The sequence below is a fragment of the Vulpes vulpes genome, chromosome 14 (genome assembly GCF_048418805.1).
Source record: "Vulpes vulpes isolate BD-2025 chromosome 14, VulVul3, whole genome shotgun sequence".
Classification (NCBI taxonomy): Eukaryota; Metazoa; Chordata; class Mammalia; order Carnivora; family Canidae; genus Vulpes; species Vulpes vulpes.
The window spans coordinates 1,035,197-1,060,971 of record NC_132793.1 but is presented as its reverse complement, the minus strand read 5'-3'; the positions used below and the strand labels follow the sequence as shown (position 1 = coordinate 1,060,971).

Here is a 25,775-nt window from a genome sequence, read left to right as displayed (position 1 = left end):
GCTCGATTCTGCTCCACATGGAGTGGCCACCAGGACTGGGAGGCACTGGGAGAGGGCTGGGGCTGGGCAAGCCGGAGTCAGGCTCCAGCTCCCTTCGCTGGCCCGGCCCTGCCCCCTTGCCCTGGCCTCAGTTTCCCTGCAGGCACCTGTTTGGGGCCGCTGGGGGTGGGTTGTGACTCCTCGCCCCCACTGGCTTTCAGGGGCCCACCGGCTACAAAGGAGATCAAGGAGAGGTCGGCAAGGACGGCGAGAAGGTGACCGTGGGCCACAGCGGGGCTGGCCGCCTGGGGGGGTCTGCCCGGGCAGCGGGGGTGTTGGGGGACAGGCCCGGGCGGCGCTGGCAGGGGGCAGGGCCGCGGCTGCACGGGCGAGGGTGGGTGAGGGCGTGCTGGCCGCCTCTGCAGCTGCTCAGAGCAAGTGACCTGGGCCAGGGTCTCTGGACAGACGCCACCTGCCCGGTCTCACAGGGCCGCTGCCCGCGGAGGAGGGGGCTGTCCGGGTGAGGCTGGGGACACGATGAGCCCCCCCAGGCGGCCCCACAGCAGCCCGGCAGAGGCGTCTGGAAGGGCTGGGGGCTTTGCTAGAAGCCGGGCTGTGGGGACCCCTGGCCTCGGAGGCTCCACGGAGGAGAGGGCGATGGCCCCGCTGCTGGGGCTCAGGGTGGGGGTGCGAGGTGCAGAGAGCTGCCGGGGCGCTGGGCCCACCCAGCTGACGCCGCTTCACCTCTGCTGCAGGGCGATCCTGGCCCCCCTGGGCCCGCTGGCGTCCCTGGCTCTGTAGGGCTGCAGGTGAGGGGGGCCGGGGGGCTGGGAGAGGGGGAGGGGAGCTCCTTGGACGACCTGCAGGGGGGCGGTGTGCCAGTACCCTCCAGGGGAACCCGACCAGGGTCCTGCCTCTTGCAAATCCCAGGGGGGTGGGCCCCCTGCTGCCCCCTCCAGGGCAAGTGGCACCCCCTTCCGGCTCCCCCTCCCGCTGCCCCTCCAGGGCCTGGCCTGAGGCCAGGTGTTCCTGGGACGACTGCAGGGCCCTCTGGGGCTCCAGGGGGTGCAGTCCTGGGGGGCTGCTGGCCCAGGCCCTACCTTCCCATCTCCCTCCTCACAGGGACCTCGGGGACTCCGAGGTCTGCCCGGGCCGGCCGGGCCCCCAGGGGATCGGGTGAGTCAGCCAGCGCCAGCCATGCCCCATCAGTCCGGCCCTGGGGGCCGCCTCCAGATGGGGAGGGGTCCTGGGGAGGGGTCCTGGGGAGCCCGGGAGAAGGCGCGGACGTGGGGGAGGATGGAGGGTTTGGGGCCTCTGGGCGGCCGGCGGCTGCAGGTGTTTGGCCTGGGCTGCCCGAGGATGGAGCCCAGTCCCCTGGGGGACGCGGGCCAGACCCCCCCTCTCCTTCTCAGGGTCCCATCGGATTCCGAGGGCCGCCAGGGATCCCAGGAGCCCCCGGGAAAGTGGTACGTGTGCATCTGGGGGGGCAGCTGTGCAGGTGCGGGCTGTGCCCCTCCTCCTCACGCACCTCCCCCAGTCCCACGGGCCGTGCCGCGTGGCCCCTCCCCGGGCTGAGTCCTCTTGTGGCCCCGTCCCCTGGGCACGCCCAGCAGGTGGCACCCCTCCCTGGGCAGGTGTCCAAGGGCACATCCAGGGGGCAGCGGGTTGAGTGACCAAGGAGCCTGTTCTCAGTGGGAAGTGGGCATTCTGGTCTCCACACACGGGGGGAAGGTCAGCACCCCTCCGCCCCCCTCGGCAGCCCCAGTCGCGCCCCCCCCCACCCCACCTCGGCCGGGCCGAGCCAGCCAGTCTCCCTCAGCTCAGCTCTCCCGCCATCTCTGGGACTTTATGTGTCGTCCCCCGCCCCCCCACCCCTCGGCACCCCCTCTACCCCCACCCCTCCACCCCCTCCATCCCTTCCACCCCCACCGCTCCACACACCCCCACCCCTCCACCCCCTCCACCCCCTCCCCTCCACCCTCTCCATCCCCTCTACCCCCACCCCTCCGCACACCCTCATATCCCCACACCCCCTCACCTCCAACCCCATCATTTCAGGGTGACAGAGGCGAGAGGGGCCCAGAGGGTTTCCGCGGCCCCAAGGGTGACCTTGTAAGTAAGAGAACCTTGCTCCTCTGGGTCCTTCCTCCAAAGCACCTGCTCCGTGGGGGGGGGATGCCCAGAAGGCACGTGCCGGGGTGGGGGGCTGTGCTCTCCTGGGCCCGGCCTGCTGGGGTGCTGGGCAGTGGCCCCGTGGCTCTAACGAGCTCCCCTCTGGAGGCCCAACTCGGGGTGCGAATTCCGGCTGCTGACGCTGCTCCAGCCGCGGCGGGCGGGGTGGGCTCGGCCGGGCCGTGCAGCTGTGGGCTGGGCTGACAGAGAAGGGGACTCGCGTGAGCAGGTGAACAGAAGCTGACGGATGACCAACTGAGGCGACTGTCCGCAAGCCGCCATTCGCCGCGGTCACCTTCGGACCAGCCTCGCCGCCCCTGGACGGAGCGCGGCAGCCGCAGGGGCACGAGGCGGCGAGGACACTGCGAGGAGTCCAGGCTTTCCCCTGGGCTTCGGGGTGGGCCACCGCCGCTGTCCCCAGCCCCGAGCACGGCGCTGGCCCCGACGTGAGGGGCCGCCTAGGCTGCCTGGGAATTGGGGGCGTCGGCTGCGGGGAGCATTCCTCAGGGGCCACCTGTGTGTCTTTCAGGGCAGACCCGGCCTCAAGGGAGTCCCCGGGATGGCCGGGCCGGGCGGGGAGCCGGTGAGTACCCACGGCCGCGGTGCCGGGCGGAGCAGGAGTCGCAGCCCTCGATGGGTCCCGTCCTCTGTGGCTGCCCCCCTGACGGTCCCCCTGCAGCCGCGGGGCCGCCCCGGCCAGCACGTGGCCCCCAGTCGGCCCCCGATCCCACTGGGCGCGGCCCGGCGTGGCCCACACGGCTTGGGGGCCCCAGTCGAGCTCGTCCGCCTTCCAGGGGTGTGCAGCCACAAGGATGGCCGGGCAGGACCCGTGGGCGCGGGTGTGGGGCCCCCTGGGCGTCGCGGGGCTGCCCACCTCTGGGAAGGCGGGGCCGAGGGGGCACGAGAGGGAAGCGGCCTGCTGTCCTGCTGGCTTCCCAGCCTGCGCGGGGTTCTCTGTCCCCAAATCTGTCCAGACGGTGGGGTCGGGAAGGCCACTGCCCAGCTCCCCGGCCTGTTCCGTGTCTGTGACACGGGCCACCGTGTCGTGTGGGTGCCGGGGGCGGCGCGGGGTCACAGCGGCCTCAGCCCCCCGCCGGGTGCCAGCGGCCCTCACCTGCAGGCCCAGGCAGCCCGGTCACCGCGCGGCTGCTGAGCTGTGTGACCACGGCCGCCCCAGGGCAGCCCGGGCTGCGCGCACGCGGTGCCGGGAGGGGGGCCGGGGCGGGAGGAAGGGGTACCCAGGGGGCCCAGCAGGCCTCACGCCGTCGCGCGTCCCCAGGGAATGCCAGGCAAGGACGGCCGGGATGGCGTGCCGGGACTGGACGGCGAGAAGGTTGGTGAGGCGCCGGCGGCCTAGGCGGGAGGGGGGTCTGCGGGAGTTGGGCCTCCCGGGCCTCAGCACCCCGTCCCCCGATCTCCCGCAGGGAGAGGCCGGTCGCAACGGGGCCCCCGGAGAGAAGGGTCCCAACGGGCTGCCGGTGAGAGCACGGGCTTCCTTCGGTGCTCGCGGGGCGGGGCTCGGGCCCTCGGGTCGCTGAGTGGGGGCTTGTGCCGGGGGAGGTGCTCCCTGCGGGGTGCTCCCTGCGGGGTGCTCCGCAGCCCTGACGCCTGCCTGTGATGCACAGGGCCTCCCGGGTCGAGCAGGGTCCAAGGGCGAGAAGGGAGAACTGGTAGGTGGCTTCTTTGTGCTGGTGGGGGGAGGGGCAGCCCGGGCTGGACCTGGAGGGGGAGGGGGGGAGGGGGGTGCCGGCGGCACCCAGGGCTGGAGGGGAGGGAGGGGGAAGGAGGGCGGCATTCAGGGCCCTCCTGTCTGTGCAGGGCCGAGCTGGAGAGCTGGGGGAGGCTGGCCCCTCGGGAGAGCCTGGCATCCCGGTAAGTGTCCCCCCGCCCCGTGCACCCCCCGAGTCCACGGACCCTCCTGACACCCCTGTCCCCTTGTCCTCATGCAGGGGGACGTTGGCGTGCCTGGGGAGCGTGGCGAGCCTGGCCACAGGGGCTCGGCGGTGAGTGAGGGGCTGCGGCGTGGCGTGGGGGGCGTGGAGCGTCACCATGACCCAGCCTCTGTGGGGGGTGCGCTGTCCGTGGTGACCCCGTGAAGGCCCCGGGGCGGTGAGGGCCAGGCCCAGCTGTCCCGTGCGCGCAGCCCTGCCTGGGGCAGGTAGTGAGGACCCTGGCCTGGGGCCCAGGTGGCCATAGATGGGGGGGACCTGGGCCCCAGGACGACTGCCGCATGGGACCGGAGGGCGAGCCTGACCTCGGCCACCCGCCGCCCTGCCCCTCTGTCCCCGGGGCACCTGGGGGGGCGGAGTGGACTCACTCCTGCTTCTCTCTCTCAGGGGGCTCTGGGCCCACAAGGCCCTCCTGGAGCCCCTGGCGTCCGCGGCTTCCAGGTGCGTAAGGTTTGGGACCAGACTGCGTCCGGGAGCCGGGGGGGTGGAGGGGGGTCCCCCTGGGGTCCTTTGTGGGTGCTGACGAGCTGGGTCCTTGTCTGTAGGGCCAGAAGGGCAGCATGGGCGACCCCGGCCTGCCAGGTCCCCAGGGCCTCCGAGGTGCCTCAGGTGACCGGGTGAGTGGCTGTGGGGGTCAGTGCTCCAGGCTCCACGGGGGCCTGGGGGGCGCTGGGGGGCCTGTGGGGCTGGGGTGGGGGCGGCCTCATCTGTTGGGTTTGCCAAGGACCTGGACACGCGGTGCCGCTGTGTGAAGACCCCACACCCTGTCGCTGTTTCTAACTTTCTGCTGCTCCTGTGACAGGCGGTGGAGTCCCCGTGGGGGGACTGCTGTCCCGGGACAGTCGGGCGCAGAGGGCAGCACAGAGCCCGGCTGGGATGACTGCGGGTGGGGCCCAGGGGACACCCACCCAGCCCTCCCTTCCTACCCGGGGGTGGCTATGGCCGGGCCAGGGGGCCCTTCATCAGCTTCCAGGCGGGAAATCTGAGGGCGTTCCCGCGTGTCCCACCCCCGGGAGGTCACACCTCGGCCCCTGCCCCGTGGCCAGGCTCCCACTCCTGCCGTGATTTGAGCAAATGGGCAATTTTTATTTTACTGTTCTCGGGAGAGCCCAGCAGTTCCCAGACCCGTCCCTAACCACACGGTCCGCGGCGCGGACTGGGCAGCTGCTCGCGGGCACCGCCCCGACGACTGCTTGTGCTAGGGCCGCGCAGTCCGTGGCACCCGGAGCGCCCGCGGCGGACGAGCCGTGAAGCAGCCGTGGCACTGCCTGCGGGACGGCGCTCCGGGGCCCTAAGACCACGGTTCTTTGGGAAGATTCCAGCACCACCAGGGCAGGCGTGGAGCGCTGGGGGGCGGCGGGGCTGAGCGTGGGAGGGCTCTGCCTTCGGGGGGCCCCGGGCTCCCTCTCATGCTGACCTCCTCTGTGCCAGGGCCCGGGGGGAGCCGCAGGCCCTAAGGGAGACCAGGTGAGTGGGCGCCGGGGCTCAGGTCCCCTGCACGCGCGGCCGGCAGCCCAGCTCCCCGTCGTCTCTCTCCCTTGCTCCGGGGGGACACCCAGCCCCACTTCACGGTTGGCTCCCGGGGGTGCAACCCCCCTGACCTGGGAATGTGACCTCGTGAGGGGCGGCGGGGCGGTCCTGGGCCTCAGGCCTGCTTGTGGGAGCTCAGAAATGCATCGTGGGAGCGGGAGGGGGCGAGCCTGCGACCTCCCGGAGGACCTAGAGCAGTCCCACCGCCTGCGGTTCTGCTGGGCAAGAAGGCCTGCGTGTCCTGTCCCCAAGTGCGGTCAGCCGGTGCCCCACCCTGGGCCTGGGGCTCGCGTGCCAGCTCCCGGGGCCTGGGGACAGCTCTCTGACCTGCGGGCCTGTTGTTTCAGGGCGTTGCAGGTTCCGACGGCCTCCCTGGGGACAAAGGAGAGCTGGTGAGTAGGACTGGGGTTAGGTCTGCCTCACTGATCCACAGCTGGGAACGAACGCCAGGCTTGGCTCGCGGGGGGGGGGGTGGGGGGGGGTGTGTGGGCAGCCCCGGGGAGGCCGAGGCTGCGGGTGGGGCCGCGACCGTAGCCAAGACACCTCGGGACTGCGTGTGCGCCTGCGTGGCTTATCCTGCCCAATTCCTGGACGACCTTGACCGGTGGGGCCCTGGGACCCCATCCCTGTTAATCCCACGGGGGGCCTCTGGCTGTGGATGTGCAGCTGGGAAGCGTCCCAAGGACACGCCGGGGACGGGGAACTCCAGGCACAGCGACGCTTAGATGCTCGTTATTTATTACGTGCTGAGGAGGAAACAGGAAGCAAAGTAAACGTGTGTAAGGAAACGTACCGAGCAGATGCCGCAAACACTCAGGGAAAATAAGTCACACAGACGTGAGTGGGTGGAACACGATCCCAGCGAGACACACAACGTCCCCGGGGCGCAGTGGCCACCCGACGGCCTCAAGCAGCCCCGTGGTGGTTTCGGGGCCCGTCCCTGTCCTCCCCACCTCGCCCTGCATGGGGGGCTCCCACCCAACAGCGTGTCAAACACCCGCTCTCTTGCAGGGTCCCGGTGGCCCGGTCGGACCCAAAGGAGAGGTAAGTGGCTGCGGGCCGTTCCCACGACAAAATCCAGAGGAGACGCCGGCGGGCCTGCTGGGGAGCGGGCGGAGGTGGGGGGGGTGGGGGTGGCACTGCCCCCACTGCTCGCGCCTGACCCGCCGCCTCCTGGTCCCCTCTAGGCTGGCAGTCGAGGGGAGCTGGGCCCCAAGGGCATCCAGGGTCCCAATGGCACCAGCGGCGTCGAGGGCCTCCCGGGTCCGCCCGGCCCCGTGGGCTTCCCGGGCGTCCAGGGCGTGCCCGGCATCACCGGGAAACCCGGGGTTCCGGTAGGTCTTTCCCTTCCTGAGGGCAGCGTTCGGTGGCATCGGGGTGGCGGCCGGGCAGGGCACGTCGAGGAGCGCCCGCCTGCCCCGTCTGCTGACGGGCCCACGGGGTGAATTTCAGGGGCGAGAAGCCAGCGAGCAGCACATCCGGGAGCTGTGCGGGGGGATGCTCAGCGGTGAGTGCCCCCGCCCGCGGGCCTCGCGCCGCCCGCACCCCGGCCTCCTCCCACCCAGGGCCGCCCCGGGCAGGCCCAGCGGCCTGTAGTCCTCGGGGTGCTCCCCGTCTGCACCGGCGGGGCTCCCTCCCCCCGGGATTTAACACTGGCCGGGTGCGCGGCGGGGGGGGGGGGGGGGGGGGGGGGGACGTCCCCAGATGTCTGTCCCGTGAAAGGCCAGCGGGGACCGAGCCCTGCGCCCTTGCAGCCCTGAGGGACTGAGTGGCCGTCTCTTGGCCTCTCGGACTCCCAACCGAGGCCTGCGCCTCACCCCCTGGTCCGCGGACAAACGTAGCAGCCCCGGGGCCCCGAAGCCAGTGGGGCGACGGCCGCCGCCCGCTCTCGCTCATCCCGCTCTGCAGTGACGCTCGCATCTCTGTTTCCCAAGAACAAATCGCGCAGTTGGCCGCTCACCTGAGGAAGCCTCTGGCGCCCGGATCCGCCGGGCGGCCTGGGCCAGCGGGGCCCCCAGGCCCCCCGGGGCCCCCAGGCTCCATCGGCCACCCCGGTGCCCGAGGGCCCCCTGGATACCGCGGCCCCACCGGAGAGCTGGGGGACCCGGGGCCCAGAGGTGAGTGGGCCGCCGGCCGCGCCCCGTGCCCCGTGCCCGGGCACCCTGGTACTTCAGCGACGTTTCCCTCAAACGCTGTCAGGGCAGCGTCTGGGGGGGAGGCGGCACCGGGGCGCGGCCCTCGGAAGGGCCCTTCCGTCGTCGCAGAAGGCAGGAGTGTCCCGGCCCGGCGGCCCCCGGGGGCGCCTGTCGCTGACCCCAGCCCGTCCCTCCCTGTCCCGGGAGCTCTTCCGAACCGGCCTCCAGCGCCCACTTCTGTCTGGGGCCGCGGTTGGCCGGATTCCAGGACCTGCCAACTTAGTGACCAAATAATTGCGTTTCTGAAAACCAGCTTAAGAGAAAGGTTTCCAGGGAGACTTAGCTCCCATCCCCGTCGGCGGGCGCAGCTCGCGGGCTTCTAGGCCTCGAGGCCGAGCCCCCCACGGAGCCCCCACGAGCCCGGCTCCGCCCAGACGCGAGGGCCCGGTTCCCTGCCGGCTCGGCGCTGCCCTGGAGGCGCCGTCCTCCACGTGGGGTCTGAAGGCCTTTGAAAATAGAGTCCACGCTCCGCGCCTTCCGCCCCGACGCTCCTGCTCCTTCTGAGTGTTTCGCCCCGGGAAGGCTGTCCACGCGGCCCCCCGCCCGTCACGCGCAGCCCAGCGGGCCCTCATGCGTCTGCTTCCCGACAGGGGCCCCGGGGGACCGAGGAGACAAAGGCTCCGCGGGCGCGGGTCTGGACGGGCCGGCCGGGGACCAGGGCCTCCAAGGTACGTGCCCGGCGGCGGCGGCTCTGTGGCCACGCAGCTGTCCCCGGGGCTGCGGGTGGACGCGTGTCGGTCTCCTGAGGAACGACGTGCCTCTCCGGGCGACGCCTCTCGGGCGGTCAGGAGCCGTCTCAGTGACCTCGTGTGACGCCAAGAGGCTCGGGCGGGTCTGTCCCTGCGCGGGCGGCTGGGTTCCAGGCAGGGAGAGCCGGCCAGCGTCAGGGTCAGTCACGAGCCAACACAGCGCCCCCCGAGGTGGCCCACGCGTACCCGAGATGCTGTCAGGAGCAGCCCCCCCCCCTCGTCCATCCCCCCAGCCGCACACACGTCACCTAGGACAGCGCGGGCCACGCTCACACCCCCTCCTCCCCTGCAGGCCCCGCCCACGCCCCCCAGCCCACCCCGTGCCTCCCTGTGCTCAGGGGACCCGTCCCTGAGGTGGGGCCCCCCCGGGCTCCGCTGCAGGCCCCGCCCCCCCGTCCCTGCTCACCAAGCGGCTCTGCACACGCACCCTCGCCCCCAGAAGACCCTGGCTTCACTCGAGCTGCCATGCTCGGGGCACACGCCAGGCCTCCACAGCCTCCCCACCTCGTCCTCCGCGCCGCCTCCTGCCCTCGGCCCTTCCAGAGGGAGGAAGCAGCCCCTAAGCAGCAGGGCTGGGGGTGGCGGGCTGAACGGAGGGAAGTCACCACCGACGTCCTCTTCTCCCGTCAACACTCACCTTCCCGCTCCGCCTCCAGGACCACAAGGCGTGCCTGGCGTTAGCAAAGACGGCCGCGACGGGGCCAACGGCGAGCCCGGGCCTCCAGGCGATCCTGGCCTCCCCGGTGCTGTGGGTGCTCAGGGGACACCCGGCATCTGCGACACCTCGGCCTGCCAAGGAGCTGTGATGGGAGGCGGCGGGGAAAAGTCAGGTTCTAGAAGCTTCTAAAACGTAACCAAAGGAACTGAGGTGGTGGTGCCGATGCCAGCAGGGAGCTCTGGAGGGACGCCAGGAGTCGGCGGCGCTCTGTGCCGGGAGGGGACAGCATGCCACCTGCGGCGGCCCCCGCGGCCCTCCTGGCCTGCCCCTTGTTCCTCGGTGGCAGCAGCCGGACACTTGTCCCTGAGAGCATCCGTCATAGACCTGTTGCCCAGTGTCGTCCTCCGCGTATCTCCACCTGTGCATCAGCTCTAACATCGTACCTCGGGCACGGGTCCCGTGTGCACGACCGAGACCCCACTTCTGAGAGGGAGACAGGGCACAGGTACGCAAAGTCGCGTACGATTCCACGAGACCCCAAACCGCAAGCTGTCCACACAGCGCTGTGTACGGAGATCCGCTCACAGTTAGCGGCAGATGAACCCGAGCGACCCCAATCTAACAAATAAAGGATTTCCCGTGCGGTACCCCCTCCACACATGGTCTAGTCTGATTTACCTGCTTCCTGGGCACAAACTTTTGACTGTCTCCGAGTAACAGTATTTATTGAAGGAAAGTCTACTGCTATGACCTGTTGTGATAAATAAAGCCACTCGTGTGAAAGCCTCAGTTCCAAACACTACAGTTTATTACACAGAAAGTAATGACAATACGAAATGAGGGCGCTGAAGTAATCCACTGTGACAGTATTTCATTTCTGGACAAAGTGCCTTCAAAGGGAGTCTCTGGAAAAGGTCCAGCGGGAAGGCTGGACAGGGACCAAGTTCCGCAAACGCGGCCCCGGGCGACTCAAGTCAGCACAGGGGGGGAAACAAAGGAGCAAAATTTCCAAACTACTTCTAATCAAGAACAATTTAACTTGTTCCAATTGCTAAATGGGCATATTTAAAATGTAAATAAAATAGGTAAAAAGCGGTATACCTTGGAAGACTAAGGAAATTACAAAGGATGTTAATTTTTGAAGTTATCATGTTAAGAAAACATGATGGAATCAGGCAGATAATTGAAAAGTTTCTTGCTAATTGTCAACATGTCTTCATCCCCAAATGGTCTAAGAGGACACGAATGGCTAAGTATTTTGTTCTAGACAAACATCTTTACGAAACGTCCCCACCGGAGGCCCCTCAACTCGACTCACGTGCCCCAGAGCCCGACGGCCGGGCTCCAGGGCTGCGCGGACGCGCGGGGTCCCGGGCCGCAGCCGCCACTGCCGGGAACTAGCGGTCCCTTCCGGTCACTTGACGTCCATGGCCGGGCTGCTCTGTAGGCTCTCCTGTGCGGGACGCGCCACCAAGGAGTCCGGTCTGGTCAACTTGAGCCTTCTGCCAGTTTTACCGCAAAACACACTCTCGAATTCCTAAAGTTGAGAAACAACCATTAATGCCCTAGATTCACAGACCTGGAAACCATCTAAGAAACACAAAAGGCCGGGGGGTGCCTGGCTGGCTCAGTCAGTGGAGACGTGCGGCTCTGAACCTTAGGTCGTGACTTCGAGCCCCATGCTGGGTATAGAGATCACTTAAAATGAATAAAATTTTCTTAAAAACTAAAAATATACAACAGGCTAAAATTATGAGCTAAACTACTTTATATAAAGGTGTCATCCACGAACTCATATCTCATAAGGGGTGTATGTGATAAAATCAAGAATTCAAACATCTTTCTCACATTTACACATATTGTTAATTTTCTAATGGATTCCCATAATGCCTGTCCATATCATAAAGCCAAGCCTTCTTTATTTAAAAACAAGCAGTCATACTTGTTTTTTTAAAGATTTTATTTATTCATAAGAGACACAGAGAGAGAGAGAGAGAGAGGGGCAGAGAGGCAGAGACACAGGCAGAGGGAGAAGCAGGCTCCATGCAGGGAGCCCGATGTGGGACTCGATCCCGGGACCCCGGGATCTTGACCTGAGCCGAAGGCAGACGCTCAACCACTGAACCACCCAGGGGTCCCATATTTTTTTAATGTAGTAAGGTCTATACTACTTTACCGTTTTAACCACATCTGAGTGTTGGGTGGGCTGCATCCAGCCCGTGCACAGTTGCACAGCAGCACTACCATCCGTCTCCAGAACTTTCCATCACCCCACAGACACCATGCCCACCACGTACCCCACGCACACCGGGGAGTGCTCCGTGGCAGGCCTGGCGTCAGGGGCCGGCTCTGTAAGACTCAGCTGGCTCGGGGAGCCTGGCAGGGCCGCCCTTGCTCCCGCTGCTCTGCCCCCGGCTTTCACGGCGGGGTCGGGGTCGGGCTGGGCCATCCTGAGCACGCGGGGCAGCCCCAAGCTCAGGAGAGCAGCCAAGTGCAAGCAGCAGCCTGAGCTCTGAGCTCCTTGGCCTCTGCCTGCAAAACAAAGATCAGAGATCTGCAAAATGCGCAAGCTGGGAAGTCCTAGGACATCAATGAAGGGCGGGGGAGGAAGAAGGGGAGCCATCGTGAGGAGACCAAGGCCTGGCTGAGATCTGGGGAGCTGCTGGAACCAGAGGGTGTTGTGCTGAGCGAGGGAAAGCCAATCAGAGAAACAGGAGCTCACTCACATGCGGAATTTAAGAAACAGGATCGTGGCGGAAGGGAGGAGAAAATAAAATGATGAAACCAGAGAGGGAGACAAACCGTAAGAGGCCGAGCTCTAGGGAACAAACTGAGGGCCCTGGGGGGCGGGGAGGGGGCAACGGGGGAGGGGCACGGGGCCGTGAGGTCTTGAGCCCTGGGTGTGACAAGCAACTGATGAATCATCGAGCTCCACCTCGGACACCAATAATACATTATATGTTAATTAATTGAATTAAAAAAAAAAACCCTCCAGGGAGGGCGAGGGTGCAGACGCGCGCGTCCCAGTGTCTGCGGCGGACCTCCCGGAACACCCCCTTTACCTGGGCCTGGATAAATTTCCCGAGGTTTTTTTAAAACACCGCATTCTTCTACAACTAAATTTATGTTTATAGATCTTTCTGTTACGGTACAAAATATGCCACATGAAACTTTCCATTTTAGCCACTGCAAGCGGTTTTCCCCCGGGGCGTTAACTACCTTCACCATATTGTGTGACCACAACTTCAGCCGTCCTCGTCCCCCAGATACTCCGTCGTCATGGAGCACTGACCCCCGCCCGCCCCCCACCCCGCATCCCACTTTCCGTCCCTAGGAATTGGACACGGAAGTGGACTCATTTAGCATCTGTCCTTTTGTGATGGTTTCCTTGGCTCACAAGAGCGTCCTCTGGTCCATCCACGCCGCGGCAGGTGCCGGAGCGCTTCCCTGGCCGAAGCCTACGCCGCGTGCACACACGTTGCTTATCCCCTCCTCTGCTGACGGTCACTCGGGGGCTCCCACGTCTCGGCCACTGTGAATAGCGCTGTTGAGAACAAAGTGTCCATCTGGGTCCCCGCTTTCAGTCCTTCTGGTCCCCGCGAGTGGAACTGCTGGGTCACGTGGTAATTCTAATTTTCTGCAAACCATCACACGACTTTCCTCCGCCGCCAAGTTACATTCCCAGACTTGCTCTTGCCATTTGTCACAGCCACACCTGGCGTCTCAGCTGTGATGTGTATGAAGGGGCATATCCACTTGGCTGGCATTTCCCTGATGATCGGAGGTGCTGGGCATCTGTTCATGGACCTGTTGGCTATTTGTTTATCTTTTGTGGAAAAAGTATTCAAGTCCTTTGCCTGTTTTGAATCGTGCTGCCTGCCTGTTGCTGCGCTGTAATGGGCTTATACTGGCATCGTGTCCGGGGGAAGCAGAAGGACTCTGCTGCGCCAGGAAACCCGCGAACCTCCTGGATGGCTGGACACGTGCCTGTCCACTGTCAAAGTGGCACCTGCCCGACGCCACCTGCCATCGGCAACTACCACCTGCGCTCAGGAGCTACGCCTGCACGTATCTCTAATTCTCTTCCCAAACTTTAAACGGTTTTAGGGTCTCCATGCAGCTGAAGATGAAGCACACTTTGACCATTTCCTATATGGAAATGACACTCAAAGCCCAAATACAAAAATATTTGCCTATATTTGAGAAGGTACAATTTACCTTTGGGAATTACACAAAAATCACAAAGAAGGAAACCATCATTTCTGACGTAAGAAAGGACTCCAGAGAGATCCCGAACGACCCGCACACAGCGAGGCCGGCGCTGGGCGTCCCCCTGCAGTGAGCACTTCGCCAGCGGCGGGGAAGCCACCGTGTGGTCTGGGTTCTCCAGGGACCCGCCACCTCCTGGACGGGGCCGAGGAAGCCGGCAGCTGCCGTCCTCCCTCCACCAGCATCTGTTTCAGTGAAATGATGGACTTGCGAGGGAGTCTTGGAACGAGTCAGAACGCCCTGAGGTGGTGCCCGGCCAAAGCCGACATTCCCCCCAGATCTGTGGAGAGGAGAATGCCAGTGTAAAGGGGCTTCCTTGGGGCGGCTGCCTGGCTCAGCAGGAAGAGCGGGAGATGCTGACCTTGGAGTTGTGAGCTCAGGCCCCACGTTCGGTATGAAGAGGACATAAGTAAACGTAAACTAAAGAAAATGAGGTGGATACACACATTTCTAAAGATCTTACTTATTTGAGTGAGTGAGTGGGAGAGCATGAACGAGGGGAGGGGCAGCGGGAGGAGCAGGCTCCCCGCCGAGCAGGGAGCCCCATGTGGGCTCATGACCTGAGCTGAAGGCAGGCGCTTCACCCACTGAGCACCCCCGGCGCCCCAGAAAGTGCACTTCTTGGAAGGAGAGAGTGAGGGCTCTAATCCCACGTGGAAGAGCTGCGCCAGGAAGGGGGAGGCGGAGGACAGCAGGCGGACGCACGCACCTGACGGGGCTGCCCCAGCTGGGCAAGCGGTCGGGAGCCAGGCCGTGCCTCTTGGAGCAGGCCTGCCAGGCAAGGGGCGGAGAGCAAGTATCTCAGTCGCCAGCACCATCTCACCCTAACACGGTCCACCAGCGAAGAACACTCATTCTTTTCAAATAAACACGGAACTTTTAATACTTGACCACAGAAGAGGTCACGATGGGAGTCTCCACAAACTTTCAAAAGCCATTTCCTTATACAGACCGCCCTCACTGATGACATCATAAAAAATGTGAAAAACAGACCAAAAGCTTTTATACCCAAGATATCAGAAAGAATAAAACTTAAAAAGAAAAAATAAAGAAGGTAACTAAGCTTTTAAAACAACATAAAAGCAGATTATGATAGAAAAAACCCGAGCACCGCCTCGGCCCGCTCCCCGAGGCCAGGACACGCGAGGCCTCGGGAAGGATGAGGCCTAGAGAGCCCGGAGCGGCTCCGGCACCAGCACAGTCTGTGCGCTGGCCGCGGCCGCCGCAGGGAGCTTCTCCGCCGTGCCCACCCCACAACAGGCCACCGTCCCACCTTCAGGAGCCACCGAGGGGGCGGTCTCTTTGCAGGCGTGGGGCACCACTCAATACGGGACCAGCGGGCCCTGCACGCCAACTGGACGCCGTTAGTCCCTCGGCCGCGCCCCCCAGGACTGTGGACTGATTTGGGGCCGAGAGCCCCTGGGGCCGGGAGTTCTCACAGCACAGAGAGCAGGCCGTGAAGGGAACGCGGGCCAAGGGCCGGCGGCTTCAGCGGGGACAGGAGCGAGGGGCGGCCCCCAGCCCTGCCGAGCTCCACGACCCAGCAGAACCGGGGATTCTGGACTGGATCCCGACAGGGAAAGTCGTAGAGGACATTACTGGGCCAACAGGCAAAATCTAAATGCTGACCCCGAGCCGGACGACCACATGAAAGCAAGGTTAAATTTCCTGGTTTTAGCACATAAGAAGATAACGTATCGCCTCTGTAAGATAAACACGAATATTTACAGATCGATTCACTGTTAAATGGTTCAAAAAATATATGAGACATAAAGCATGACACAGCAAATGGGTTAAAATGTCGATACCTGGTGACTTGGGGTGAGTCTGGGGGGACACAGAGCTCCTCGTACCATTCTAAGTTTTCTAAGTTTCAAATTCTATCAAAATTTCCCCTAGAACACGAGTCATCTAAATTCAGAAATCTGGGGCACCCGGGTGGCTCAGTGGTTGAGCACCTGCCTTCAGCTCAGGACGTGACCCCGGGGCCTGGGATCGAGTCCCATGTCGGGATCCCTGCATGGAGCCTGCTTCTCCCTCTGCCTGTGTCTCTCAGGAATGAATGAATAAATACATTAAATAAATAAATAAAATACAAAGATTTTCTAGGAGACGCCTGAAGACACTGGTGCCTATAACGACTGTGAAATTGTGCAGCAAGCGTGAGTGCGTGAGGGGAAAACGGTCGGCCCAGGGGTCAGGTGGGGGCATCAGGTACCATCGTGCTCTATGTATGTTCCTTAGGAAAAAAACACAAAGTGACCTGAAACTAACAGAACACTGTACGATGATGACACTGGAACTAAAATGGAATTTAAAAAAAAAAAAAAAAAGACAAGAGGGATCCCTGAGTGGCGCAGCGGTTTGGCGCCTGCCTTTGGCCCAGGGCGCGATCCTGGAGACCCGGGATCGAATCCCACATCAGGCTCCCGGTGCATGGAGCCTGCTTCTCCCTCTGCCTGTGTCTCTGCCTCTTTCTCTCCTTCTCTCTGTGTGTGTGACTATCATAAATAAATAAAAAAAATTAAAAAAAAAAAAAAGACAAGATAAAGAGCACCAAGGGGACCAGCCATTGGCTGACAATGACCAGACCCTTCTACTGATGGCCTTCTGGACATCACTTGACACCTGCTGGGCACTGAAACTGCAGCACGTCTGAGACAGAGGCTGGACCCACCCCTGCGAACCCCGTGTCCCCCGCGCGGTCAGCACCATCCACCCAGCGGACCGAGCCAGGTCCCCGTCCCCCATCCTGCCCTCCCGCTGCCTGCTGCCCCTGGCCAGCCCCGGTTTTGCCTCCACGCCTGCCCACCTCAACCTCTACTTCCAGGGTGACCTCGGAAAACATCAGATGGTACCTGTGGAGACAGCACAACAGGCCTCCCTGGAGACGGGGTCGGGCCACCTCGGGGGCTTGCGAGCTGCAGCCGAGCAACACAGGCAGAAAGACTTACGTGGCGAGGGGGGCCACCGACACAGCTCCCTGCCCCAGCAACACTGCACTGGCCACAGCCTGCGCTAGTGGAAAACCACAACCACCAACACCCCCTTCTCCAGCAGACTTCCGTCCAAAACAACCACCCTGATTCCCCCCTAAAGCCTAAGAAAGCTGGCCTTCCCTGTCTCTTCGGGCTTGCATGTGTACACTCCAGCTTGGGTATCCTGAATTGCAGTTCCTGTATTCCCCAATAAACTCATTTTGCTAGTAAAATCACTGGCTATTTTATTTTATTTATTTTTTAAGATTTTATTTATTGTTTATTCATGACATAGAGGCAGAGAGAGGCAGAGACACAGGCAGAGGGAGAAGCAGGCTCCATGCAAGGAGCCAGATGTGGGACTTGATCTCGGGACTCCAGGATCACACTCTGGGCCAAAGGCAGGCATCACTGGCTATTTTAAGGTTGACATGCCACTGCTACCTAAAACCCTCCAGAGCCCTCGACATCCAACCTAAGGAGCCCCCTCTGCAGGCAGGGCCCGCAGAGCAGCTCTCCTCCTCGGGACAGGACGGAGACACCTGTGCACCAACCACGTCACCAGCACTGTCTCGGTCTCATTCAAAGGATGGTCCCCAGCATCTCGAACACAATAAGCCTGGGTAGAGTGATCTGTGGAATGAAATATGTACTAAAACGATTTAGGAAAATCGTTTAAAACACTCACATAGGTGTGCCTGGGTGGCTCAGTGGGTGAAGCATCTTGTCTTTGGATCAGGTCATCGTCTCAGGGTCCTGGGATCAAGTCCAGCGTCGGGCTCCCTGCTCAGTGGGGAGTCTGCTTCTCCCTCTGCACCCCCACCCCCACTCACTCTCTCACAAATAAATAAAATATAAACAACAAAATTCTCATGTGTCTTATCTGTAAAAACACAACTACACAAATCAGAGAGACCAGTTACTAAGAAAATAGCCATAGACCCTGCTTGGGGAGTTATGTGCTAATCCCAACAACATGTCCCCGACATCACTGCAGCCTGTTTCTTTTCTTTTTTTTTTTAATTTAAAGATTTATTTATTTATTTATGATAGACATAGAGAGAGAAAGAGAAATAAAGAGGCAGAGACACAGGAGGAGGGAGAAGCAGGCTCCATCCAGGGAGCCCGACGTGGGACTCGATCCCGGGACTCCAGGATCGCACCCTGGGCCAAAGGCAAGCGCTAAACCTCTGAGCCACCCAGGGATCCCTGCAGCCTGTTTCTTGACATGCCCTAACTCTGATCCAGAAACAATCTACACATTCAATGTAATTAAGCTTCAGAAATACCCAGGAACGTAACACATATGGAATACAAAACATAGTACCCATAAGTTTTAGCCTCTTTAATCTTTGAATATATACAAAGACAATTAACAAATTTTTTTGTTGTAAGCACCTTCATCATGAATGAATTATATCAATAATTCACTATTAATAGGTACACAAAGCCAAATGTTAAGTCGTTTTCAAAAACATAAAAGCTTTTCTCCAAAGAAGACACCCAGGTGGGAAACAGACACATAAAAAGATGCTCCACATCCCTCGGCATCAGGGAAACCAAGTCAAAACCACCATGAGATCCCGCCTCCCACATGTCAGAATAGGTAAAGTTAACACGTTAGGAAACGACAGATGTTGGTGAGGATTTAGAGAACGGGGAGCCCTCTCACGCTGCTGGTGGGGATGCGGGCTGGTGCAGACGCTCTGGAGATCAGCGTGGAGGGTCCTCAAAGAGTTACAAACAGAGCCACCCTATGACCCAGCAATGGCACTACTGGGTATTTACCCCAAAGGGAACAAAAATGCAGATTAGAAGGGGCACCTGCATCCCAACGTTTACAGCAGCAATGCCCACAGCCAAACTGTGGAAAGACAAAGACAATTAAATACATGATCTCACTCATATGTGGAATTTAAGAAACAAAACAGATGAGCAAAGGGAAAAAAGAAAGACAAAGCAAGAAACAGAATCTTAACCCTAGCGAACACACTGAAGGTCACCAGAGGGCAGGGCTGGGGGATGAAGGAGCGCACCTGTTGTGATGAGCACCAGGTGAGGTATGGAAGTGCGGGGCCACTGTACTGTACCCCTGAAACTAATACCACGCTGTATTAAATGGCTGGAATTAAGATTTAAAGAGCGATAAAAATATACATAAAAGCTTTATTTTTATTAAACTTAACAGTCTGCCTCTAACAAATAACATCAAAGAGTACCTGCATGATAACCATAAATGATCCAATCAGCAGGAATGTGACACAAATGTCACTCAATCGCGATCACACGTACAATGAAACCCCACGGCTGACGTAGCGTGAGGACCACGGGGAGTCAGAGGGGGCAACAGAAACACAGATCCCCGCCAGGATCTGGACACAGCAGGCTCTTTTTAAAAGGCTCCCATGTGTGCACCCACCTCAGCTCGGTCCCTAACAGATGCTGCGGCCACACAGCGGCTTCGACAGCACCAGAATCGGGGTGCGCTGGTTTCACCCGAGGCCTCATCGGCACTCCCCGACCACCAGCACGCCGACGCGGGCACCTGGAGTCAAGGCCCCCCGGGGCAGAGCACTGAAGCCAAGGCAGTGAACGCCTCCGTCCCTCCATCTGAGCCATCGAGGAGGGGGCGGCCGGACTCCCACTCACACCACGTGTTCCGTCCCCCACGAGCCGTGCTCACGCGCTGGGATTGCTCCTGGGACCAAACAGACAGGGTCAGGGCAGTGCCGGCTGCCCAAGGAGCCAGGTGCTCGGGCCCCAAAGCCCCCACGTTGTCCCCAGTCACCCAGCGTGTGGAAGGGTCTCTCTTCTCCGTCTTCTGAATGCATTTGAATTTCAGACTGTTTGACGTTTATCTGCCTCTCTCCCCCCCTTAATTCTTAACTATTCTTGTTTTGTCCCTTCACAGAATTTTCAGAGGCTGAAAATGTCATCACCCCTGGAGCCCCTTCAAGCCCCATACAACCTGCTGCATACGGCAGGTGCTCAACGTGTTATCTGACGACTGCTACCAGTCACTCGGTGAGTCACTTGGTGAGTGAACCAACCCAGGCTGTGATTATTACTGTGGTAAACGATGAGTTACCACATTAACGAGCGGAGCTCGTTCCCAGTGAACTCAGTATCTGACGCTGGATTCCAGGGACAAAGGACACTCTGGGATACCTTAGGGAAAAGCGATAAATAAGATCACTGAAAACGTTCGTAAAATTCTGATAATCTGCCCTGAACACTGACCTTTTTCAGAGAATCTCCATGTCTTTCCTGAATGTACTTTAGAAACGCTGTGGTCCACTGCAGGGTGGTCGCCTTATCCGTCTCCGCGTTGCAGAACGGGACTAAAAGGTTCAGCTCATCACAGCAAATGCGGATTCTGCGCCTACAGTCAAAACCCAAAGTAATCAAGCTGAGAAGTGGAAGCAAACGTCTCCCGGCCCGGCACCGGGGCTCGGGGACCGCGCTCCGCTGGGACCGCAGGGCCGTCCTGCTGCAGGCTCCTCCCCACAGACTTCTCATGGGCCAGGAGCAAGGGCCAGGTTCAAGTCTCTAGACCAGGGATGGAGCCAAACCCCCGAAACTGGAAGCAAAATTCTGTGTGTGCTTTTTCTGGGTAGATGGTTTTTCACTCAAAAGTTACCACCCCACTCTCCATGTGCCAAGGAACTCACCCACAGCTAGAGGTCAAGCTCTGATCTCCAAGGGGGTCCCGGTTCAAAAAAGGATCACAGACTACCAGCCTGCTAACGTCCTGAAACCCCGTCTCTTTAGAGATAATTCTTTTTTAGAGAGATAAGTTAAATCACAAGTTGAGTTAGGCCATTTAAAGTCTCACGGATGATACTCAGTGTAATGCCAGGTCCTAGAGAAGCTGACACGGAGCAGCTTGCGCAGCACGACCCTTGATGCCCACCTTCCCACATGCACACTTGGGCTCTGACGTGGCAACCTCATAAGGCCAACACGACAGCTGGCATTTTGACATGTTCTCGATTTTCTAGACAGAGCCAGACCCTTTCCACACCCACGTGTTTGACTGCAGGACGTAGCTCTACTTTACAGACAAGAGCCGGAGAGGTGGTGAGCCTGCAGTGTGTGAACCTAGGGAATGTCAGGGTGTCCACACACGGTGTAAGGGTCCTACACGTAAGTACTCAGTAAATGTGGATGAAACGCCAGAGTAGGAAAGCTCTTCTTCATTGTTCACACAACATCCTTCAGAGAGACAGAGAGACAGAGAAAGAGAGAGAGAGAGAGAGAGAGAGAGAGAGAGAGAGAGACTGTGTGTGTGTACAGGTCTAAGAACGATCGCTGGCTGGCTAGCAAGCTGGAATATCCCATAAAAAGAAATAAATTGACTTAGGTCAACCCTGGAGCTTCCGAGTTGAGTATTTGCCTTGCCCCGTGCTATAGAAAGGAAACTGGTCCAAAGTACCCCGCAAATGATTCAGTTAATTAAGTTAAAGAAACATCAGGTAAAAACCCACCTGAAACAGAGAAAACTTAACCACCTTTTGGTTCTACATGAAATCTAAATAAATTCTGCAAATAAAACGACCTAAATAACAGTTTTACACCCCTTCTTCCCCAACATTCTTAGAAGAACCAGGCAAAGCCGGTGCCCTGGTGTGCAGCCCAGCTGCCTGCTGGACGCCCACTCACGAGGCCGGCCCCTGAGGCCTCTGGGAACTAGGATTTCAGGAGGGTTCCCAGCACCATTAGTTAGGTGCCTAACTGTGCTTAAAATGTCTGTACAAACAACAGGGCTCATGCTGAGCGCTGGCTCTCCTTCTGGGGGCCCGGGGTTTGGCGGCTGGCCAGGTAGGGAATGCCTCCATGACCCGCCCCGCCAGTGCAATCTCGGGGCACCGTGTCTCTCGCGAGCGTTCCCCAGCTGGCAACATTTCCCCCGGCTCGGGACCCGGTGCTGGGGATGCGGAGTGCATCTGGGAGTCCCCTGGGAGGGGACACCTGGGAGCTCGCCTCTGGCTCCCTGGACTCCTCCCCAGGCACCTTTGCTAAGTTTGCTGTGTCCTTTCTCTGTAATAATTCAAAGCCGTAAGTCTTCGTAATGAATCCTCAAGCCTAGGGGTGATCCTGGGGACCCCGATCCACCTAGCAAAACAAAGTCAACATTTACTCTGGCCACTCTTCTCCACTTTGCACACATTTTGAAATAGCTAAACTACTGTTCATGACTAACTTGCCAATCACGGCTAGTACCTATAGTAAACTTGCGTGTTGACGAGCAATCACACGCATTACCTTCTATCTCTTTCCATGCGGTTGTGCCTCTCCCTACGCTGCGACCTTCCTCCCTGGGGCCCGCTCTGGGTCTGCTCCCCGAGGTTTGCCTGCGAGGACTCCGCGGGCGGCCAAGCGCCCTGTGTGGCGGTGGAGCCTTCGCCCACGTTCTGAATCTCTCCAAGGGCTCTTCGTTCTACATTTGTGTCCAGCTGACGTATTCTACTCCGATTCCTCTTATTTATGGCTTGCTTACATAGCGCTTCTTCTTTGCAAAAGAAGAAAAAAGTGGTATTTTAATTTTTTATTTAATTTAACTTGTCCCCGTTAATGCTGAACGTATTTTGTGGCATTTTTCAGTCCAAAATAGACACGTGAACGGGCAAGGAACACCCAGAATGGAACGGGAAGAGCTGTACCCACGACGGTAACTGGTACAAGCAAGCAGTTAGCACAAAGCTCCAAGCTCCAAACCACAACACTGAACATAAATCTTTAAAACACTGAGTATTATGTACTCAGTACATAACCTTGCCAAAGTCCCTTTTCTTATCAACAGGAGTTAGCTGCCACCTATGAATAGAGAAACCAAGACTTGTTCGATTTTTCTGACGTTCAGAATGGAAAAAAAAAAAAACACCAAAAACCGTTCTCCCAAGGATTTTCTTTTATACAATTATTCAAATGTGACAGCCGGTACTCTACCTGCCATGCTCAGAAGAGGACAAGACCTAAGTGCCTGACAGTTACATGTGCCCTCAGCTGACAAGCGATTCCGCCCACGGGAGGAGGAGTCACACCACAGCTCTTACTCATGCTAGAGGAACACGGCAAATCCCACCACTCGGAGAACCGCGGGCGCCTAACTAGCATGGACGCTGATGCGCCTTCCCGAGACGCCAAACAAAACCAGAGTCTCTGTGGCAAGAGGCTCCCTACACACAACCCTCAGAACAGGACCTGCAAGGAAGACGTGGCGGGGAATTCACAGCGCTGGGAATATTCTGCTCCTGAAGCTGAGGGCTTAGCACCTGGTTTATTTCACTATCAGCCTTTCCCTTCGCAAATGACAGCGCATCCTTCCGTGTAAAAAGTGCTAACGAGGAGGACGTCCCACTGCCCTGGGGAGCGCGGCACTCCACCCGGCCCTACCCGCATCAGCTCTGGAAAAGCTTAATGTTATTTTGTTAAGTCGAAAAATAATCCGTTTGCAGGGAGAAAGGGTTTATGAGCTCGCTCTCAAGGTGAGCGAAGTGGCCTTCAGCAGTTAATTTCTAACACTTTCTGAATCACCTTATGGCCTCTCGCTCCAAACTCAATCTGCAGATTGTCTCCTAAAGCTCCTAGACTTCAGCCTCCTGCCTCACTCACGAAATATAAAATATGAAAAAATAAAACAACTATTAAGTGCTTTCAGCAACTTGAAGGAAACTGAAAATTCATGTAAGTCCATCATTTTTCTGTTTCCAGAGGTTACTGGTAAGAAAAAGCCGCCCCTAAACTGTTTCCGTACTAAGTACAAAAACAATGTCTGAGGGGCGCCTCGGTGGCTCAGGTGGTTGAGCGGCCAAGCCCTAAGTTTTGCTCAGGTCGTGATCTCAGGGTGGGATCCAGCCCCACGTCAGGCTCTATACTCAATGGGGAGTCTGCTGGAGATTCTCTCTCTCCCCCTCCCCCTCTTCCCCCTGCTTGTGTGCTCATTCTCTCCGAAATACATGGATAAATCTTCTAAAACAGTATCAGATGTCTGAAACTCAAAAGAATGTTCAAAGTGTAATGACTGGGAGAAAGGGGAGGAAGAAGAGTCCCCCAAGTAGAGATACGGCTTCCAAGACCACTTCATGTTCGCCCACGGCCTCTCCCCCTCCCCACCAGGGCCAGGATGCCAGCAGGGCAGTGCTCCCTCTGCTTTATGGCTTACCTCCTACTTTAATCCAAACCTGCTCAGGCAAAGCTTTGTTTCTACTGCCCAAAGTCTGTTTAGTGGATTCAATTTCCTGCTGGTAACAGAAAGAAAATGCTCTAGGCAATCCGATGTCCTGATGCTTGGCAGCTTCGAGTATAGAACATGGGTTACCAGAGCCCTGGAGAAAACGAAGCAACAGGAAGTTTACCATCACGCACACAAATCAAATGCATCTAACCCAGGTTACGTCAAAGGTGTTAACGCAATTCGGGGAACTTCAGGCACATTGAGGATCTTAAGATTTCCCAAACCCCATCGACGCTCTTGATCTTAAAGATTATTAAGCTCAATGAAAGAAAACCAAATCGTTCGGACCTGACGAAAATGAAATCCATCTCGACACAAAAGCGCAGCACGTGACGGGCCCGTCGCTTACCTGCGTCTGTGACAGGCTCGATCCCCCGGCCGCGGAGCAGGCATTGGCCGTGAACAGAGGGCAGGTAAACTGTAAGGCGGTGGCGGCCGCCGCGGTTTTATTTTTCACCAACGTCGTGCATTTGTTCTGTTGCTGGTGAAGAGGAACGTTCATGAATTCGGAAGGATGTCGGATAAGAGTCACCAAACTGCCAAGACAAAGGGGACCCGGAGACGCGTGAACCACGTGTGGCAGGCCGAGGGTCCCGAACGCTGCGATCACCAGCACTCTCCCGGATAGCACCGGGATTCCTAGGCAGCTCGGGCCGGGCAGGATGAGCCCCCTCCTTGTGGAAACCTCTAGAGGACAGTGATCCACCAGCGATGCAGTGGACAAGCTCAAACTTCTTCCTCACAGAGGACCACGGGCCTAGACGTCACCTGACGCCAGTCTCTCTCCATCTCTTTAGGACCTTTCTCCAAAATCTGATGACTAGGGGCAAAATGTGGGAAACCCACAGGGGTGCGAGGCATAGCAAGCCGGGGCGCCACCCCAGCAGGGGCTGCTCCCCTCAGTAGACGTGTCTGGGACGTGCCCAACGAACGGGCTGGCATCCTGGCTACGGGGTGAAGGTGCCTTGTGTCATCCAAGCCTCACAACAGGACACTTTCCTTGCAGCAAGGCTCATCTGCGTGTGGAGCGCCCCTAAGCCTGAGCCAGTGTGCGGGGGGTGGGGGGGGATGGGTCCTCCGGATATTTAGGTGGATAACTGGGCACAAAAGCCTCGGGTCCTCAGAGCGTCTGTGCACACCGGGTGCAGAGCACAGGGGGCCCGCCCGGGGGTAGGCAGGTGCACCCGGCTCGCGGGCAGAGCGCAGGGCACCCGCGGGCCGGGGAGGCTGGGGCTGCCGCGGGAGGCGGCGGGGACACCCACTTGTTGAGCGCCACGCCGGGCTCGGGGGGCTCGGCGCCGCGCGGGGCGGGCGGCGGCTCGGCGGGGATGCCGGCGGGGATGCTGTTGAAGCGGTCCTCCAGGCGGACCCGCACGGCCGACTTGGCCCGCGCCTCGGGCGCGCCCTCCGCGTTCTCCTTGCCGCCGCCGTCGGGCACCTTGGGCCGCGCCGCGCCGGGACCCGGGCCGTCGGCGCCGGGCGTCTTCTCGGCGGGCGCGGGCGCGGCGGGGGCGGCGGGCGCGGCGGGCGCGGCGGGGGCGGCGGGGGCGGCGGGGGCGCCCGCCTCGCTCAGCAGCATCATGCGCAGCTCCTGGAAGTCGACGTGGCCCAGGCAGGGCGCGGCGCCCGCGAAGCCGCCGTCGGCCAGCGCGGGCGGGCACAGCACCGGGTACACGGGCGCCGCGCCCCCGCCCCCCGCCGCCGCCGCCGCGCCCCCCGCCGCCGCGAAGCCGCCCGCCGCCGCCGCCGCCGCCGCGCCCGGGGCCGCCGCCGCCAGGAAGGCCGAGCTGAGGCGCGCGTCGAGCTCGCCGTCGGCCGCCGCCGCCTCCATGTGCGAGTAGAGGATGTGCTGCAGCTGCGTGTACTCCACCTCCGTCATCTCCACCAGGCTCAGGTCGGTGGTCGTGAAGCTCAGCCCCGCCTCGCCCGGCGCCGCGTCCGCGCCCTCGGGGCCCGCCGGCCCGCCCGCCTGCGGCGGCTCCCGCGGCCCGGGGCCCGACATGCCGGCGCCAACGGCGGGGCGCGCGGGGCGGGGCCGGCGGGCACCGGGCCGGCGCGG

At 60.4% G+C, this 25,775-nt stretch overlaps 2 protein-coding genes across 6 annotated transcripts in view; one reads left to right on the top strand and one right to left on the bottom strand.

The window, feature by feature from the left end:
• Positions 1 to 10,021, top strand: part of COL9A3 (collagen type IX alpha 3 chain) — a 15,709-nt gene extending 5,688 nt beyond the window's left edge. The window contains exons 12-32 of the mRNA XM_072735406.1: positions 201 to 254; positions 735 to 788; positions 1,102 to 1,155; positions 1,392 to 1,445; positions 2,038 to 2,091; positions 2,681 to 2,734; positions 3,431 to 3,484; positions 3,576 to 3,629; positions 3,777 to 3,821; positions 3,970 to 4,023; positions 4,101 to 4,154; positions 4,488 to 4,541; positions 4,646 to 4,717; positions 5,532 to 5,567; positions 5,978 to 6,022; positions 6,642 to 6,674; positions 6,818 to 6,964; positions 7,083 to 7,137; positions 7,565 to 7,747; positions 8,416 to 8,493; positions 9,231 to 10,021. Of these exons, the coding sequence (XP_072591507.1) occupies positions 201 to 254; positions 735 to 788; positions 1,102 to 1,155; positions 1,392 to 1,445; positions 2,038 to 2,091; positions 2,681 to 2,734; positions 3,431 to 3,484; positions 3,576 to 3,629; positions 3,777 to 3,821; positions 3,970 to 4,023; positions 4,101 to 4,154; positions 4,488 to 4,541; positions 4,646 to 4,717; positions 5,532 to 5,567; positions 5,978 to 6,022; positions 6,642 to 6,674; positions 6,818 to 6,964; positions 7,083 to 7,137; positions 7,565 to 7,747; positions 8,416 to 8,493; positions 9,231 to 9,421 (1,479 nt within the window). The 3' untranslated portion in view covers positions 9,422 to 10,021. The remainder of the gene's footprint in view (positions 1 to 200; positions 255 to 734; positions 789 to 1,101; positions 1,156 to 1,391; positions 1,446 to 2,037; positions 2,092 to 2,680; positions 2,735 to 3,430; positions 3,485 to 3,575; positions 3,630 to 3,776; positions 3,822 to 3,969; positions 4,024 to 4,100; positions 4,155 to 4,487; positions 4,542 to 4,645; positions 4,718 to 5,531; positions 5,568 to 5,977; positions 6,023 to 6,641; positions 6,675 to 6,817; positions 6,965 to 7,082; positions 7,138 to 7,564; positions 7,748 to 8,415; positions 8,494 to 9,230) is intronic.
• TCFL5 (transcription factor like 5) lies at positions 10,019 to 25,775 on the bottom strand. Of its 5 annotated transcripts, none has more exons than XM_072735403.1 (6): positions 24,979 to 25,775; positions 24,066 to 24,252; positions 23,645 to 23,807; positions 21,745 to 21,991; positions 19,720 to 19,861; positions 10,019 to 10,769 (listed from the first exon to the last, which is right to left on the bottom strand). In XM_072735403.1, exons 1-6 carry the CDS (start codon positions 25,716 to 25,718, stop codon positions 10,647 to 10,649), a joined length of 1,602 nt encoding a protein of 533 aa, XP_072591504.1. In that variant the 5' UTR covers positions 25,719 to 25,775; the 3' UTR covers positions 10,019 to 10,646. The 5 variants fall into 5 exon arrangements, with proteins under 5 accessions (XP_072591504.1, XP_072591505.1, XP_072591506.1 ...); XM_072735404.1 differs by having other exon boundaries at positions 21,745 to 21,988; XM_072735405.1 differs by lacking the exon at positions 10,019 to 10,769 and adding an exon at positions 16,934 to 17,112.

What these genes read in the sequence shown, in the direction of transcription:
- TCFL5 (XM_072735401.1), bottom strand. Translation starts at nt 25,718, where the DNA reads ATGTCGGGCCCCGGGCCGCGGGAGCCGCCGCAGGCGGGCGGGCCGGCG. An exon ending in CCCGGCGTGGCGCTCAACAA is followed by an intron (nt 24,253 to 24,978) that starts GTGGGTGTCCCC and finishes TTGTCTTGGCAG; the next exon opens with TTTGGTGACTCTTATCCGAC. An exon ending in CGCATGGAAAGAGATAGAAG is followed by an intron (nt 19,862 to 21,744) that starts GTAATGCGTGTG and finishes TTTTGACTGTAG; the next exon opens with GCGCAGAATCCGCATTTGCT.